General features: G+C 43.1%; 1 protein-coding gene across 1 annotated transcript in view; it reads right to left on the bottom strand.

The window, feature by feature from the left end:
- Positions 1-13,757, bottom strand: part of CFAP47 (cilia and flagella associated protein 47) — a 773,444-nt gene that overhangs the window by 247,509 nt on the left and 512,178 nt on the right. Inside the window, exon 51 of the mRNA XM_059724382.1 lies at positions 9,862-9,959. Within this exon, the coding sequence (XP_059580365.1) occupies positions 9,862-9,959 (98 nt within the window). The remainder of the gene's footprint in view (positions 1-9,861; positions 9,960-13,757) is intronic.

Genomic DNA, 13,757 nt, shown 5'->3' with positions numbered 1-13,757 from the left:
CCCAGTGTTTAGTAATGAAGAATACCTATTAAATCATTACCAACCATGCTAACATAATGCTTTGTGTGTTTTATTTTAATTTATGCAAATCTACAGTATACAGCTATTTAAATATTTTTAAACAGTCTAAAATTATTTATTACTAGAAAAATGATGAGCATCATATCTTAAGTTTACTTTTCCCATATAAAACCTGATATTCACTAATACATTTAATCTGCTTTTTTTTTTTAATCCCCAAATATTTATGATCAGAATTTTTCCCCCTTCTGCAGAATGGGCTTGTCATTTCTATATTAATAATGGAAAATGAGTCCAAAATCATGCTGTACTCCTCAGGCACAGTTATTTGCCTTAAAGAACTGCAATCTACCATTCAAGCTGTGTAGTGCACTCTAGTGGTCATATGGATAACAAGATAAACCACCTATTTTAATTTAAGTAATAGGTGTAGACTTGTTTACAATACAGGGAGAATGCTATACATAGAAAAATGAGAGCAAGATTTCATTTAACAATTTATGCCATTTACTTGTTATGAGCCAAATTCCGAAATCTTCATTTAGTTTTTCCTGATCCTTTCCAGGAAATTTCCATCTCAAGTGAATGACAGTATGGATGTATAAGGACTAAACAGAGACCTTAAAATGTACCCCTGTTTAAATGTTATATTTAGTATAATATGAAAGCTTGATATACTTTCTGCAGCTGGGTGACTCAGGCTGAAAGGCAGCCCAGCCTCTCTTCAGTGAAGCTACTGCCTGCAACATTCCATTATTGATGCAAAGGGATAAAGAACTATGGGGAAAGCAGCTTCTTTTATTTAATGGAACCACTATCCTACTATTCTACTCTTAAATGTAGTTTTTACATATCAAATTCCCTCTTCAAAGTCTTTTTCCCCCCTTATAGAAACTCATTGATTTAATATTTTAACAGAACATTTCAGTGTTGTACAAGAAATGCACATGGAAATCACACTGAAAGAAAATGCAGTTTTTTCCCATTTCTCCCTAAGCTGTTTTTTTTTTTTTCCCTAGCTGCCAAAGGACTGCAAAATTTAGCATATTGAAACAATAATTTTTCTTCCAGTTGCAGAAAAGCTTTTAAGCATCCTAGTTAAACAAAGAATGTTATTTGCATGATGTATAATGACTAAACCTACTAAAGTGAGATTATGATTGAAAAATATTGTGTATAAAAGCACATATTAAATGTGTCCATTTCCACTGACTTAGCCAAGCAAAACCTGGTTGATTGACAAACCCAGAATTTTACTATTGTCCACAGTGAAAAGCCAATGAAGTTGAAAAACAACCACCTAATCAGAGTTCTGTGAAACTTTTTGGTTTCAATACACAGAGTTTGATTAGTTATGATCAGAGTTGTATCACAGCAGCTTCAATATCACCCAGTGGCCACATCTGCCTCACTCGACTCTATATGGCTGCACAACCTCAGAGATCCACTTTGAATTTTGTGTGCAAATGACCTCCAAATCTAAAACTGGAGCTCAGTCACAGGTGTCTTTTTGCATGGTATTCCGTCAATAGCATGATCCTACAGAAATCTTACACAACTTTGATCAGAAACCTTGCATTCACTCAGATGGACTTAAATATTTCAAATACAGTAGTTTAAATTCAAAGGATGAGGAGCTATCTTGCACCTTGATGAGGGTAAAGTACAGATTTCACAGTCCAAAGTAAAGCAAGACTAAGGTGCCTTTAAGGTTTTGTGTTGTTCAGATTCTGGTTGTTCAGGGATCAAGAGCAATACCTGGCATAAATGAATTATACTACAAAGATCCACCCCATCCTTGGCTTTCTATGGTCATAGCGCTGCCCAGAAATAGAAGTTCTGGACCCACCCTAATATGCCCTTTCACATACACTAGGTGAAAACACACAATACTTGTGCACTGGGAGAAAAAATGTTTCCTGACCCTGCAGAAACCAGCTAAAATCATGAAGCAGGAGATACAGAGCTTTGGGTGTCATGAGTGTCTCAAAGGCAATGGACCCAGTCTTCTTCTCCCCATAGTCCAGGATGGATTGAAGGGAATGAACAGGAAGACTCAGACCCATAGATTCCAATGTCAGAGGGGACCATTACAGCCATCCACAACCTGTCTCCTTCCCCAACAAATGGGCTGTAGCATTTCTTCCAAATGTTAAATTAAGGCAAATCGTTAAGAAACATACTTCTCTTTAAAGACTGAAAGCAGTGAGTTCACCACCTCTTCTAACAAGCTTTTCCAATGTTTGACTGCTCTCACCCCATGGATTTTCCATAATATTTTAAAGTTGACTCTGTCCATTCCTCATTACCTTATGAAGGAATAAGACTATAAAGCCCCTCAACTATCAATTACCTTTTCCACCTCTCACTTTCTCTTCAGGAAACTTAATAATTTAAGCTTCTTAAACCTCACAGTTTATGGCTGGTTTTCTAGACCCTAGATAATTCTTCTGTGTTTCTTCTGCATTTTCTCCATTTTTCCATATCCTTCTTGACAAAGAATACTGAACACAGAACTGAACATAGTATTCTAAGAGCAGTCTTACCACTACTGCATGCAGAGAAAATGTCATTTACTTCTACTTGGCAGTCTCCATTCTATACATCTGAGGATTATATTATCCTTTTTTTCCATAGTGTTGGAGTAATTATCTAAGATGATCACATACCCATTCTCAGAGTCACTAGGTGTCACTCAGAGTCAGCCAGTGTTTCCCGTCTGGTTTTGAAAAGCTCTGCCACTTCCCAGGTACATTACCTAGTACAGAATTTAGTAGTATTGATGTGTTTCGTTGACTTGTGACCATTTAACTAGATGGTTCAAATTATATGGTAACAGTAAATAACTGTTCTAGTTATTTACTAACTCATCAATTCTGTCATCTGCAAAGTTGATCAGCAAAAATGGTATGGTCAGGGTTTATGTAAAGGTCTGCCAAAGATTATAAAATCATCTTCTTCAGTTCTTCACTTAGTCTATGGACAGATAAAGTAAAGAGGGCTGCTGCTGGTGAGCATGTGACAACTGATCTGTTTTAACTGCTTAGTCTATCCATCCTTTTCACCTGAATTAAACAGGTGGCAAATTATTGTGTTTTAACTTCCATTTCTCCTGTGACAGAGCAGGAGACTAAATTACTACAGTTGATCCACTGTAAATCCCCTGCTTTTAACATGGCATAATTGTTCTGGCTGTGCATATTCTCAAGATATTTTCACTCAGGTGAAGCCAGGTATTTTAGGACCCCTTTGCATTTCTCCAGCCCTTTCCCCCAATGCCAAGAACTAGAAAGCAGGGGGGGGGGGGCTGGACACCCCCCCTCAATATATTTAACCATAATCTAGATTAATTCTTTGAGGATTTGGAGTATGGCAAAAAAATGTTTAGCATAGGTCTGTATATTATTGTTTTTAAGTATGACATATCATGCATAGTAAATTGGCCAACCAAATTCTGGTACAGTGGAAGCTGGTAAAACATTCTTGCCAAAAGTACATTCTTATTTTTCTACTGATTTTTTTCAACTTAAATATAGTATTACTGAAGTATCCCAGAGACTGGGATCTCAGCTGGGAAGAAAGTGTGTCCTACTCTTCTTGAATTCACTTTTGGGTTTGGCTCCCACAATGTGGGTTCTTCTGTGCCAGCTCTTCTGGCCATTCGAGACACAGTATCCCTGACTACAACTTGGCTCGTGATTCCTCAAGATTTTGAGATCATTTTCTGCTCTAGAACAACATATAAATTCATGGGTGGATCCAAAATCACAGTGATAGGGATATGTTCATATCCCCTTCAGCTGTGTGGTGCATACACAATGAATACTGTTCACTGTAAATACATCACACAGCTGAAGAGGGTGTAGACACAGCTCCTTGCTATGATCTTGGATGCCAATGAACTCTCAGGGTGCATCCACACAAGCAAGCATGTGCACTTGCAGCAGCTCAAATAGAACCAGTGCAAATTTGAGCCGGGGCTTTTTGCCTCAGTGCACATGCTTGGACATGCACTTTGTTGTGGAGCAAATTGTGCCACTTGGGGCTCCTGCCTGGCTCCTCCCAGATCTGCAGCCAGGGGGAGCTAGAGCCCAGGGTCAGCACCTGTGCTATCCCCAGCAGTATAAAAACTGCCCTGTCCTGGCCCCAGCAGTATAAAAACCTGTCCTAGTCAGGAGCTCAGGGTTACTTGACCACAGGACCTTCTGGGGCCCAGGCAAGTGGTATATGGGGACACTAGCCCTTTGTGTCAGCTCGACTGCTGAGGAAGCATCCCAAATTCACTTTTTAAAATACCCCCAAATCCACATTCTTCTACAATTAGAACAAAAGAGAGAAAGGGGGATTGATTAGATGGGCAATGTTTTATTGCTATATTTACAATGTTAAAGACATTTGGAAGCCTATCAGTGTCTCTAGCATCATAATAAAATAAATCCTAATATCTATATGTTTTAATGTGCACTTTGGGTTTCCTTATCACATGGTGGGTGTGTGATGGGGGGTTGTGGGGTTTGCAGGAGGCAGTGGGAAGGGGGTGGGGGGATGTGGGTGCTTATGGAGGGATGTGGGGGGGATGAGAGTCAGTGAGTAGGTATAGGGGAACTGTGGGTGTGGGGGTTGCTTAGGAGGGGTGAGTCCCCTGCATGAATGCTGCATGCCCTCAGTGGCTGGCAGGGCATGGCGGCACTGGGAATGTGGTGGCAGTGATAATCAGGGAGCTCCCACAGATGCTGCTGGCACTGTCAACAGCAGGGGGAGGGGTAGTGAGCGGCGAGCACCCACAGACACTACCGGCAGCAACAGCGGTGGCCAGCGGCAATTGCTGACTGCCTACAGACACCACTGGCAGGAGGGGGGGCAAGTGGCAACCGTCTACAGGCACCACCAACAGTGTTGGTGGCAAGTTTTTTGAGGGGATGCACCCCCTACGTATCGCCAATAGTCCCCTGCCCACCCCACAGGGCAGAGCCCCCCACCCCCAGCACATGGACTTCTCTGCCTGGATTTAACAGACCATTGGTCTGACCCAGTCTGGCACTTACTATGTTCTTTTTATTTTTCCTTGTCAAAGAAAGCAGGACATGAGACCATGGCAGAAGTTAGGTTTAAATTGCAATGAGGCAGATCTAAATGAAATTCCAGGGTGGAGAGAAAGGATTCTGTAAGTGTAAGAACAGGAGGAAAATGGAACAAGCCACCTGGGAATATGTGGAATCCCCTTCACTGGTGGCATTCAAGAAGAGGTGGATGGGTATCTCCCCAGGATGGCTTAGGAAGAGCAAATTCTGAATTTGTTTAGGTGATTGGACTAGATGACCTTTGAAGGCCCTTCCAGCCCGAGGATTTTATGAGTCTAAAACAAGGGAAATAATCCTTTCCTTGCCTTTTCTATCTAAAGCCGATACAAAAACAAGGAGCATCTTATAACCCCTGGAGACATTCCCCTGCTATCCCCTGCCCCCTTCTCTTACCCCTGCTCCCCTGAGACTAGAGACAAGCAAGGGAAGAAGCAGGGAGCTGGAGACAGCCCTGGAGACATTTCCCTTCTGTCTCCAACCCCTGCTTCTTCCCCTAATCCCCCGAGGCTGGAAACAAGCAGGGGAAGGAGCAGAGGGATGGAGACATTCCCCTGCTGTCTCCAGCCCTCTGCTCCTTCCCCTCGAGAAGCTAGAGACAAGCAGGGGAAAGAGCAGGGGGATGGAGATAGCCCCAGAGGCATTCCCTTCATGTCCCCTGCTCTCCCAAGGCTGGAGACAAGCAGGGGAAGAAGTAGGGGACTGGAGATGGCCACAGATATTCCCCTGCTGCCTCCAGCCTTGGGAGAGCAGGGGACAACAGGGGAATGCCTCCGGGGCTGTCTCCAGACCCCTGTTCATTTCCCTGCTGTCTCCATCCTCCCAAGGTCCCCCTCCTCCTCCTCCAGCCCCCCAACCCCCTGCTTACCTGGCAAAAGCCGGGTCGGGTCCCTGCAGCTTGCACCACTGCCTGCCCAGCAGGAGCAGGCAGCATGCTTCAGGAGCAGGGAAAGGGCCAATCATAGAGACGCTCTGGCACTCTGCCTCCAGAGGACGGAGCCTCCAGTTGCCTCAGGGCACGGTCCCAGACCATGCCCTGACCTGGTTTTTGCCCCAGGTTTTTGTTTGACCCTTGGATATCCAGGGGTCTAATTATCTCCCCATGCTGCAAACTTGCAGTACAGGGAACATTTTTTCATTCCTGCACATGCCTCTTGCCCCGCCTCAAAGAGGTTTGAGATGGGGCAAGAGGCACATGCGCGCTCATCTGGACACACCCTCAGAGCTCACAGGCATGTCAACACAGCTCTGCACTTTCTGTGAGCTCTCTCAGCACACCAACATATGGTCTGCCCAGAGTCCCTGGTTTCAGTTCCAGAGACCGCTCCTGTTAACTATTTCCTTACTGCACAGGAGGCACACAGCCAAAGCAGGGTACAACTGTGTTGCTGCACCCCCTCTGGATCTACCCCTGTGCAAACTCACACTCAGAGTGTGAACTAGAGTGAGCAAACACCAAGCTCTAGAAGAAATAAATGAATAAAGGACATGAATAACCAGGCACTACCCCCAAGGTAATCACAAGCCCCTGGAGGTCCCCCAAATCCCCCCTTTTTCCCTGTTCACTCTGGGAACACTCTCCCCTTCACTTGCCTACCACATCTTGATGTCCCTTATGTTTAGAAAGGGGAAGCTTCCCAGGTCTGGTCTAGCATCAAGGAAAAACTGGAGGTGTGGGTCCCTCGCCTTAAGAGCTAATTGCATGTCTCCATACCTCTCCTACACCGTGCCTCACAGACTCTGAATCTCCAATCAGGTGGGACATTTGTCCCAGCATCTCCAAGCCACTCCAGACCTTTCTTTTCCCTTTCTGTTGGGGTTTTAGACTTCCTAGCATCTGTCCCTCTACTCTGGCTGGTCCCACAGCCCTGGCCCACTGCTCTAGGCCTGGCTTCTGGGCCCCAACCCTAGCTCTGCCTTGAACTTGCCACTGTAGGGCTCAAGACAAGCATGTACCCCTAGGATACTAATGTGACCTCCAAAAACCACCCCTTAAAATCCCAGCCCAAACCACCGGTTTAAACTGCAAATTAACACTAAGTCCCTGGGCTCTAACATAAAAAAAAAAATGAAGGCTGTGTGCCTGTTTGCCAAGTCCCTCTCTCTCTCTCTCTCTCTCTCTCTCTCTCTCTCTCTCTCTCTGTCACTCTTTTTGTTCCCCAGTCTGCAGAGCTGCTTTCTTCCAGCCTTCTTGGGAATTCAGGAGCCCCGTACTCCACAACTCCCAGGGCTGGCCCCCCTCTCTGGCTCAACTGCAGGGCTTATATAGCTCTGGCCTGAGCCCTCTCCTAGTCATGTGATGCTCCAGTCAGCTGACCTAACTACAAGGCTGTCCTTTAACCCCTGTTCTGCCAGCTACCTGTGCTCTAAAAACTCTATCCTTAAAGGGGCCGCACCACCTTCTAGTAACAGGGCCAGGGTACCTTGTTATGTTAAATATTTTACAAAATTTAGATGTACAATATATATGCACCCATATTTTATAATTCCTTCATTAAATCAAATGGTTGCTTTCACTGTCATGTAAAAGCACTTGTATTATGTTGCATTCTGGATCGGAAAGGTATACAATCAGTGTGGCAGCGAGAAACCCCCACAGGCCTTTGAAATGCCGGGGGCAAACCCCAGCATTCCCAAAAGGGAAAGGAGAGCCACCCATGCCCTGGGGAGCTCACCTCTGAAGCAGGCAAGGGTGAAGCAAGAGCTGCGCGACCCGGCATTTCGCTAGCTCTTCAAGTGGCTGCTTCCCAGGCAGGGTGGCGGCCAGCTGATTGCGGCAGCTGGAACCACTACCATGGGGAATTTTAAAACCCCGCAGAAGCAGGCAGGAAGAAGGAAGCCAGCTTGGAGCATGCCAGCTGGGTGGAGGCTCTGGGTGCTGGCTGTGGCAGCACTAAAGGCACTGCCCCGCAGCAAAGGAGCGGGAGAAGTGTCTGGCACCAGGCTGGGGGATGGGCTGCCCTCAGCCCCTCAATATTAGAGTATTCAAGGGGCATCCCTCATGGGGAGGACGCCAGATGTCTGTGACTCAGACCCCTGAGGCCAGGGACTGAAGCTCCAGGCTTATCAACATCCTGGTGGTGGGCCAGATTACCAAAGCTAACACCGGACCCCACAGTCAAGAGGCCAACATATATTGTTGGGATGAAGATCTGAATGCCCTAACAGTTGGCAAGTGGATGGGGTGTAGGGGAGGCAGAGACCGAAGGACCACCGAGGCATATGTGAGAGTACCCTGTCTTTGAGTCTATAGGGGGAGAGAACACCACTGAACTCCCTCCTTCTTTACATATACCAACAATTCGTGGCAGGTGAGTTGGGGGACCCCAACCTAGGGGCGGAGTTATGTTCACAGCACCTACTCGAGGTGCGACAAGCAGTAACACTAAAGGCAGAATTGTAGTTCCCATTATACACCTAAGTGGAAGTTATTCAGCTGCGTGTAATTTTTGACAATTAAGCATAGTTAGTGATATTATTCCATGTGTACTGTGGACAGGTAAGTTTTTACATGGCTACTGAGAGTTAATAGCAGCCTGTGCTCTGACGAGGCCAAAAATGAGAATTAAATATTGTGTATCTGCCATTCAGGTACAAAAAGAGAAACCAAGTCCACCCAGAAATTACACAATTTCAAGTTATCTTTAATACTTAATTTATCTTTCAGTCTGTTTTGTACATCTCTTTGTTCTGTCTATTATTATGATGTTTTCAAATCTTAGGCAGTGTATTACCTTTTTTTACTTAACTGAGTTCCATATTGATTACACAAGTCATCTAGTAAGCAGAAATGAAACTCTTAAATACTAATATATTCATATAAAATACTAATACATTCATATATCTGAAGTAAAAATATTCTGAATTCTTAATGTATGAAGTGAAGCCAATGCATAAGTGCTACATTTTTAAGTAAAGCTTCCTGCAGCAAAATACTGCAAATGTTATTCCCATGCATAGAACCTGTTATCAGTATCCATTCCCAAAGCTATTTTTTCTCAGCTGTTTACAAACTAAATGGAAAGCAGCATTTCTAGATGATAAAACAAATATTCCTTTAAAGATGATCACAAGCTTTACCTATAAAAATAAAAACCACTAAATAACCTAAATCAAAGGCAAAAAAGCAGACAAACATAAAAAGGTATAGCCTAATGTCAGCATTATCGTAGCAGCATTGCTAAACAATGTACTTTTCAAGTCTAATGTACAAACCATATAATTCAATAAAAGCATGCTATTTCTTCCAAGATGATTAACAACAATTTATTGTATTCTTTGAGGGTCAAAGAAAATACTTATCTGTTAATGAAATGACTGCACAAAAATTTAACAAGGGGCTTTCACTGACTTTTAATAGCATGCACTATGTCAGGATGGAAAGCAGGCAAATTTCAATTTGACCTATTATGTCTGGCTAGGGTTGAAGATTTAATCTATCCCTATTTGAGCTCAAAAGTTAGATACAGATTACAGCAGAATAAAACCCACATTAGAGAAACGGAGAGAATGTAGTGACTGAATGATTATTAATAAATGTCTAAAATTAGAAAAAGTAGGAAGGTTGGTTCATATTACTGATTTTATCTAAAATCCTAATAAGTATAGTGTTTTTTATTAGTCCAAAAGCTGAATGTCACCTTATAAATTTGTATAATAATGTATGTTAACATTCAGATCAACAATAACAATATAAATCAGATATATCTGATTGTACCTGCCAATACAATGCCACAAATCCAAAAATTTTAAGTGATCTCACCAGAACTGTACATTTCACTTCCAGGATTCTTTCAGGTGCTGCAGGCATACTATTAATCTCCAAAGAAAACCACACTTGGCAACATGAAGTCTTTCCTCCTGTATCAAACAAAATACAATTTTGCTTTTTTTAAAAATCTGGATTGGAGACATTGAGTGAAATATACCTCTGTTGAAATCAATTAAAGTTTAAATATTAAAAGACTGCTCTACTGTACAATGAGAAATAAAAGTAACTTAACAAGATTTAGATCTCTATGAAAACTTTCAATTAATTGACTAGGAGAATTTTTCCTTTATAAATTTGCACAGAATATTTCATTTACAGTTTAATCCTATTTTTGCATCAAGTATTCAGATAGCATGCTTTTAGAACTCTTATGATATATAAAATGTTTATTTTATATAGCACTTCCTAACATTATCAAATGTACTCATCAAAACATTAGTACACAAGAACTGTCCTGCTGGATAGTAGCTGTGCATGTGGCCCTGTTCCCTCTCTCTGACACCAGCAAGGTAACCTTTGCTACAGAAACAGCTGCCAGAAACCCCAAAATTAGTGATTATATAACAAAGTAGCCATAGGAAAGTTTTTGGGGTTTTTTTTTAATTTATATATACTTTTATTTTACTTCAGTCTATGCCCTGAAACATAAGCAGTTATTTCCTGTCCAAAAATCTTGCCTTTATCTCCTCTTACAGCAGTCCAGAAGAGGGCAAATGGTGACAGTTGGGGAATTCTGCTGCTATTTTAAAAGAGTAAAGTTATGTAATATGCTATTTTCAGGAAACTATCCCTCCGTAGAATTGGAAAGAAAAACCTGCATTGATTTTTACTTCATTTCTAGTTTGGAGATTGTTTATGCATCAAGAGACTAGAATCTTGATTTAAAAAGAGTGAACTTAAGTTCTCCGTAGAACTTGATGAGACAGGCAGAATACATGAACAAATGAAAGCATGCCACTCTTCAAGTAAGGGGACAAGTAGATTTTTTCAGTCACTGAAATATGTACGAGTCTTAAAATGAAGGCTAGCAATAGCAGAGTGGTACTGCCATTGTCTATGGGAAGTGGGAGCAAATATTTCTGCAGAAGATGGACACCCACTTTGTAATGAAGATGTGTTCATAGATTCACAGTTTAAAGCCAGAGGGGACCTTTAGTTCATCTAGTTTGAACTCCTGTATATTGCTGAATGCTGAATTTTCCTCTGGGCCTCTGTACATGTTCAGGTAAAGGCATGATAGGATCTGCTGTGTGATCCACACAATTGTACCTCCTGCCATGCAACCCCTGGGATGCTGCCAAGGCTGGGAGTCTCATCAGCTGATGGGACTACCAGCCATGACAGCACATGGGGCATTAAAGAGGCTTTTAGATAATGCAGCCCATGGGACCCTGCCAAGGCTGGGAGCCTCATCAGCTGCAGGACTCCCAAGAACAGCAGTACACGGTGCACCCCCACAGCTCGGAGCCCTGTCAGCTGACAGTGCTCCCAGCTGCAGGAGCATAGCTATGCTACATGTTCAAATTAAAACTGGATAGAAACCAACTATAAAGTTATTACCCTTGTCCTAGCTCTAACTTTATAGTTTCTTGCACTGTTTTAAGGCATGATAGTTAATTTGCACATAAAGCCAGGATAAATTAATTGCGCAATTAAACAGGTAATTGCATAATATATTGTGGGCACAAACTGAAGTGACAATTTTCATCCGATCTGGCTACAGAAAGCAGCTTCTAGCCATGACCAAACACAAGAGCATGGGTGCAGACAGGTTAAAAAATGGCCGATCAGGTGAAAATGTGAACCCTCATTGCATGAGGGGTCGGATGAAGACATATCAAAACAGATCATTTTCCATAACTTCTGCCTGCCTGCCTGCGAGCCTTGAGCTGTTTTCAGAATGGAAGTGGGGAAAGGGAGTGGAGGGAGTTTGGTCGGGGCAGGGGGGGGGGAAGCCCCAGCTGTAGGGTAGGGCTGGTGGATTGGAGCACCCTGAGGTGGGGAGGCTTCACTACACCCACCACACCCTCCAGCACTGGCAGGGGGACCCCTAGAATGAACTCGCTTGGCTCCCTTTCCCCCTCCCATTCTGAAACAGGGACAGGCTGGGAGAGAGAAGGGGCCATTGCTAGAGAAAACCGGCTGCAGGTAGCAGCTAAATTCCCTCCCCCTGGAACCAACAGTGAACTTCTGTTTGTTCCAGGATACCACTGTAACTCAGAACACTTTCTGCAAAGCGGTCTTAGTTACAGTGGGGAGCTGCACTTCTGTCTGCACCCGTAATGCATAGAAGGGGCCTTAGTGACAAGCAGCTTGCATCTTACTAGCACATTACTTCTCAAAACGTATCCAATCTTAGTTTAGCCAAAAACACCAATGGTGAAATGTTGTCTCCTACACTAGAGAACAACTGTAGAGTTGTTTGGTTTGGGTTTTTTTCCAGTGGAGAATTGGGCTACATTCCAGTGGGACCGGGATCTGAATATTTAGGGCGACCTGTACCTAACAGATAGGGGCTAATCTTATATGCAGACTAGCAGGGGGCAGAGGGGTGCTAAAATAACATCCCAAAAAGAGCATGCTGAGAAGTCAAATGGAGTGCAAACTTCAACTCAGCACATCACAAACAAATTGAACCTAAGGGAAAAGGAATGTGAAAAGAAGATAAAATTTAAATTTAAAGACTAGGCTATAACACTATAATTTAAATAATATTATAGAAGTATAGTGGAATACATATTACAATCATATGCAAGTGAAGACATGCAAATATTTATACACACACTTATACATTTATTTTGACAATAGCTATATTTTTTTTCTCATTTCCTTTGACCTAACAATAATAAGGTATTATAAGTTAAATGTGTCTTGGTTTGCATTCCAAAACCAGTTGTTTCACTCTCTTAGGCTTCAGCGACAAAAGAAAAAAATCTACGCTGACCACATTAAACCTTTAATCTGTGATCTTCTCAGACCTCATCAAATAAAAAAAATTGAGATTGGCCAGGACTTCAGTGGGAGACTGCCAGAGGTAAGAGAGAAACTCACCTTTTGAGGATAGGAGTTTGTCAGCCCTACTGTTTAATCTTCTTTCAATCCCAGTTACAACCTTTCATTCTTCATAATCAGGAGGATGTGGTACTTGAGAGGCAGAATCAGGCATTTGTCAATGATGTAAGTAGTTTAAGACAGCTTGTGCACCTGTCACCTCCACTCTCATCATTCACCAACTATGGCAAATTTAAACTGTGTTCCCTTAAAAGATCCTACTTCTTAAGAATCTAAGGACTTTTTCTGGTAGAGGAAGTCTTATTTTCATTTTCACGCATCCTGAGGCTGAAAAATTGCACCCCCAGAGCAGCTGCACCCCCTGGCTGGGTCCCAGCATCCAGCATCCACAGATGCAGTACTCTGGGTTCCCATGCTGCTGGAGCTGAGAGTCCCCTGAGTTGCAGAACTCCTAGGCCTAGCTGGGCATGGTGCACTTCTGCATCTGGGAGCTGCGACAGCTGACGTTGCTCCCAGCCACAAGGAAGACTGTGCCATAAATGCAAATTAAAGCTCAATAGCAACCAGATAAAAAGTTAGTACACATTTTTTAGATATAACGTTATAGCTATTTGGAGCTTTTTATGGCACAATAGGTACTTTGTACATGTAGCTGGTCTCAAGTTTCACAGTTGGTAGGGTCAGAAGGGACCTGAGCAGATCATCAAGTCAGACCCCCTGCCATTGCAGGAAAGAGTACTGGGGTCAAACGACCCCAGCAAGGTGCTCATCCAGCCTCCTCTTAAAGACCCCCAGGGTAGGAGCCAGCACCACTTCTCTTGGAAATTGGTTCCAGATCCTAGCTGCCCTGACAGTGAAGTAGCGCCTCCTGATAT

This window comes from Alligator mississippiensis, chromosome 1, assembly GCF_030867095.1.
Source record: "Alligator mississippiensis isolate rAllMis1 chromosome 1, rAllMis1, whole genome shotgun sequence".
Classification (NCBI taxonomy): domain Eukaryota; kingdom Metazoa; phylum Chordata; order Crocodylia; family Alligatoridae; genus Alligator; species Alligator mississippiensis.
The sequence above is the reverse complement of the archived record's forward strand: the minus strand, read 5'-3'. Positions and strand labels throughout refer to the sequence as shown.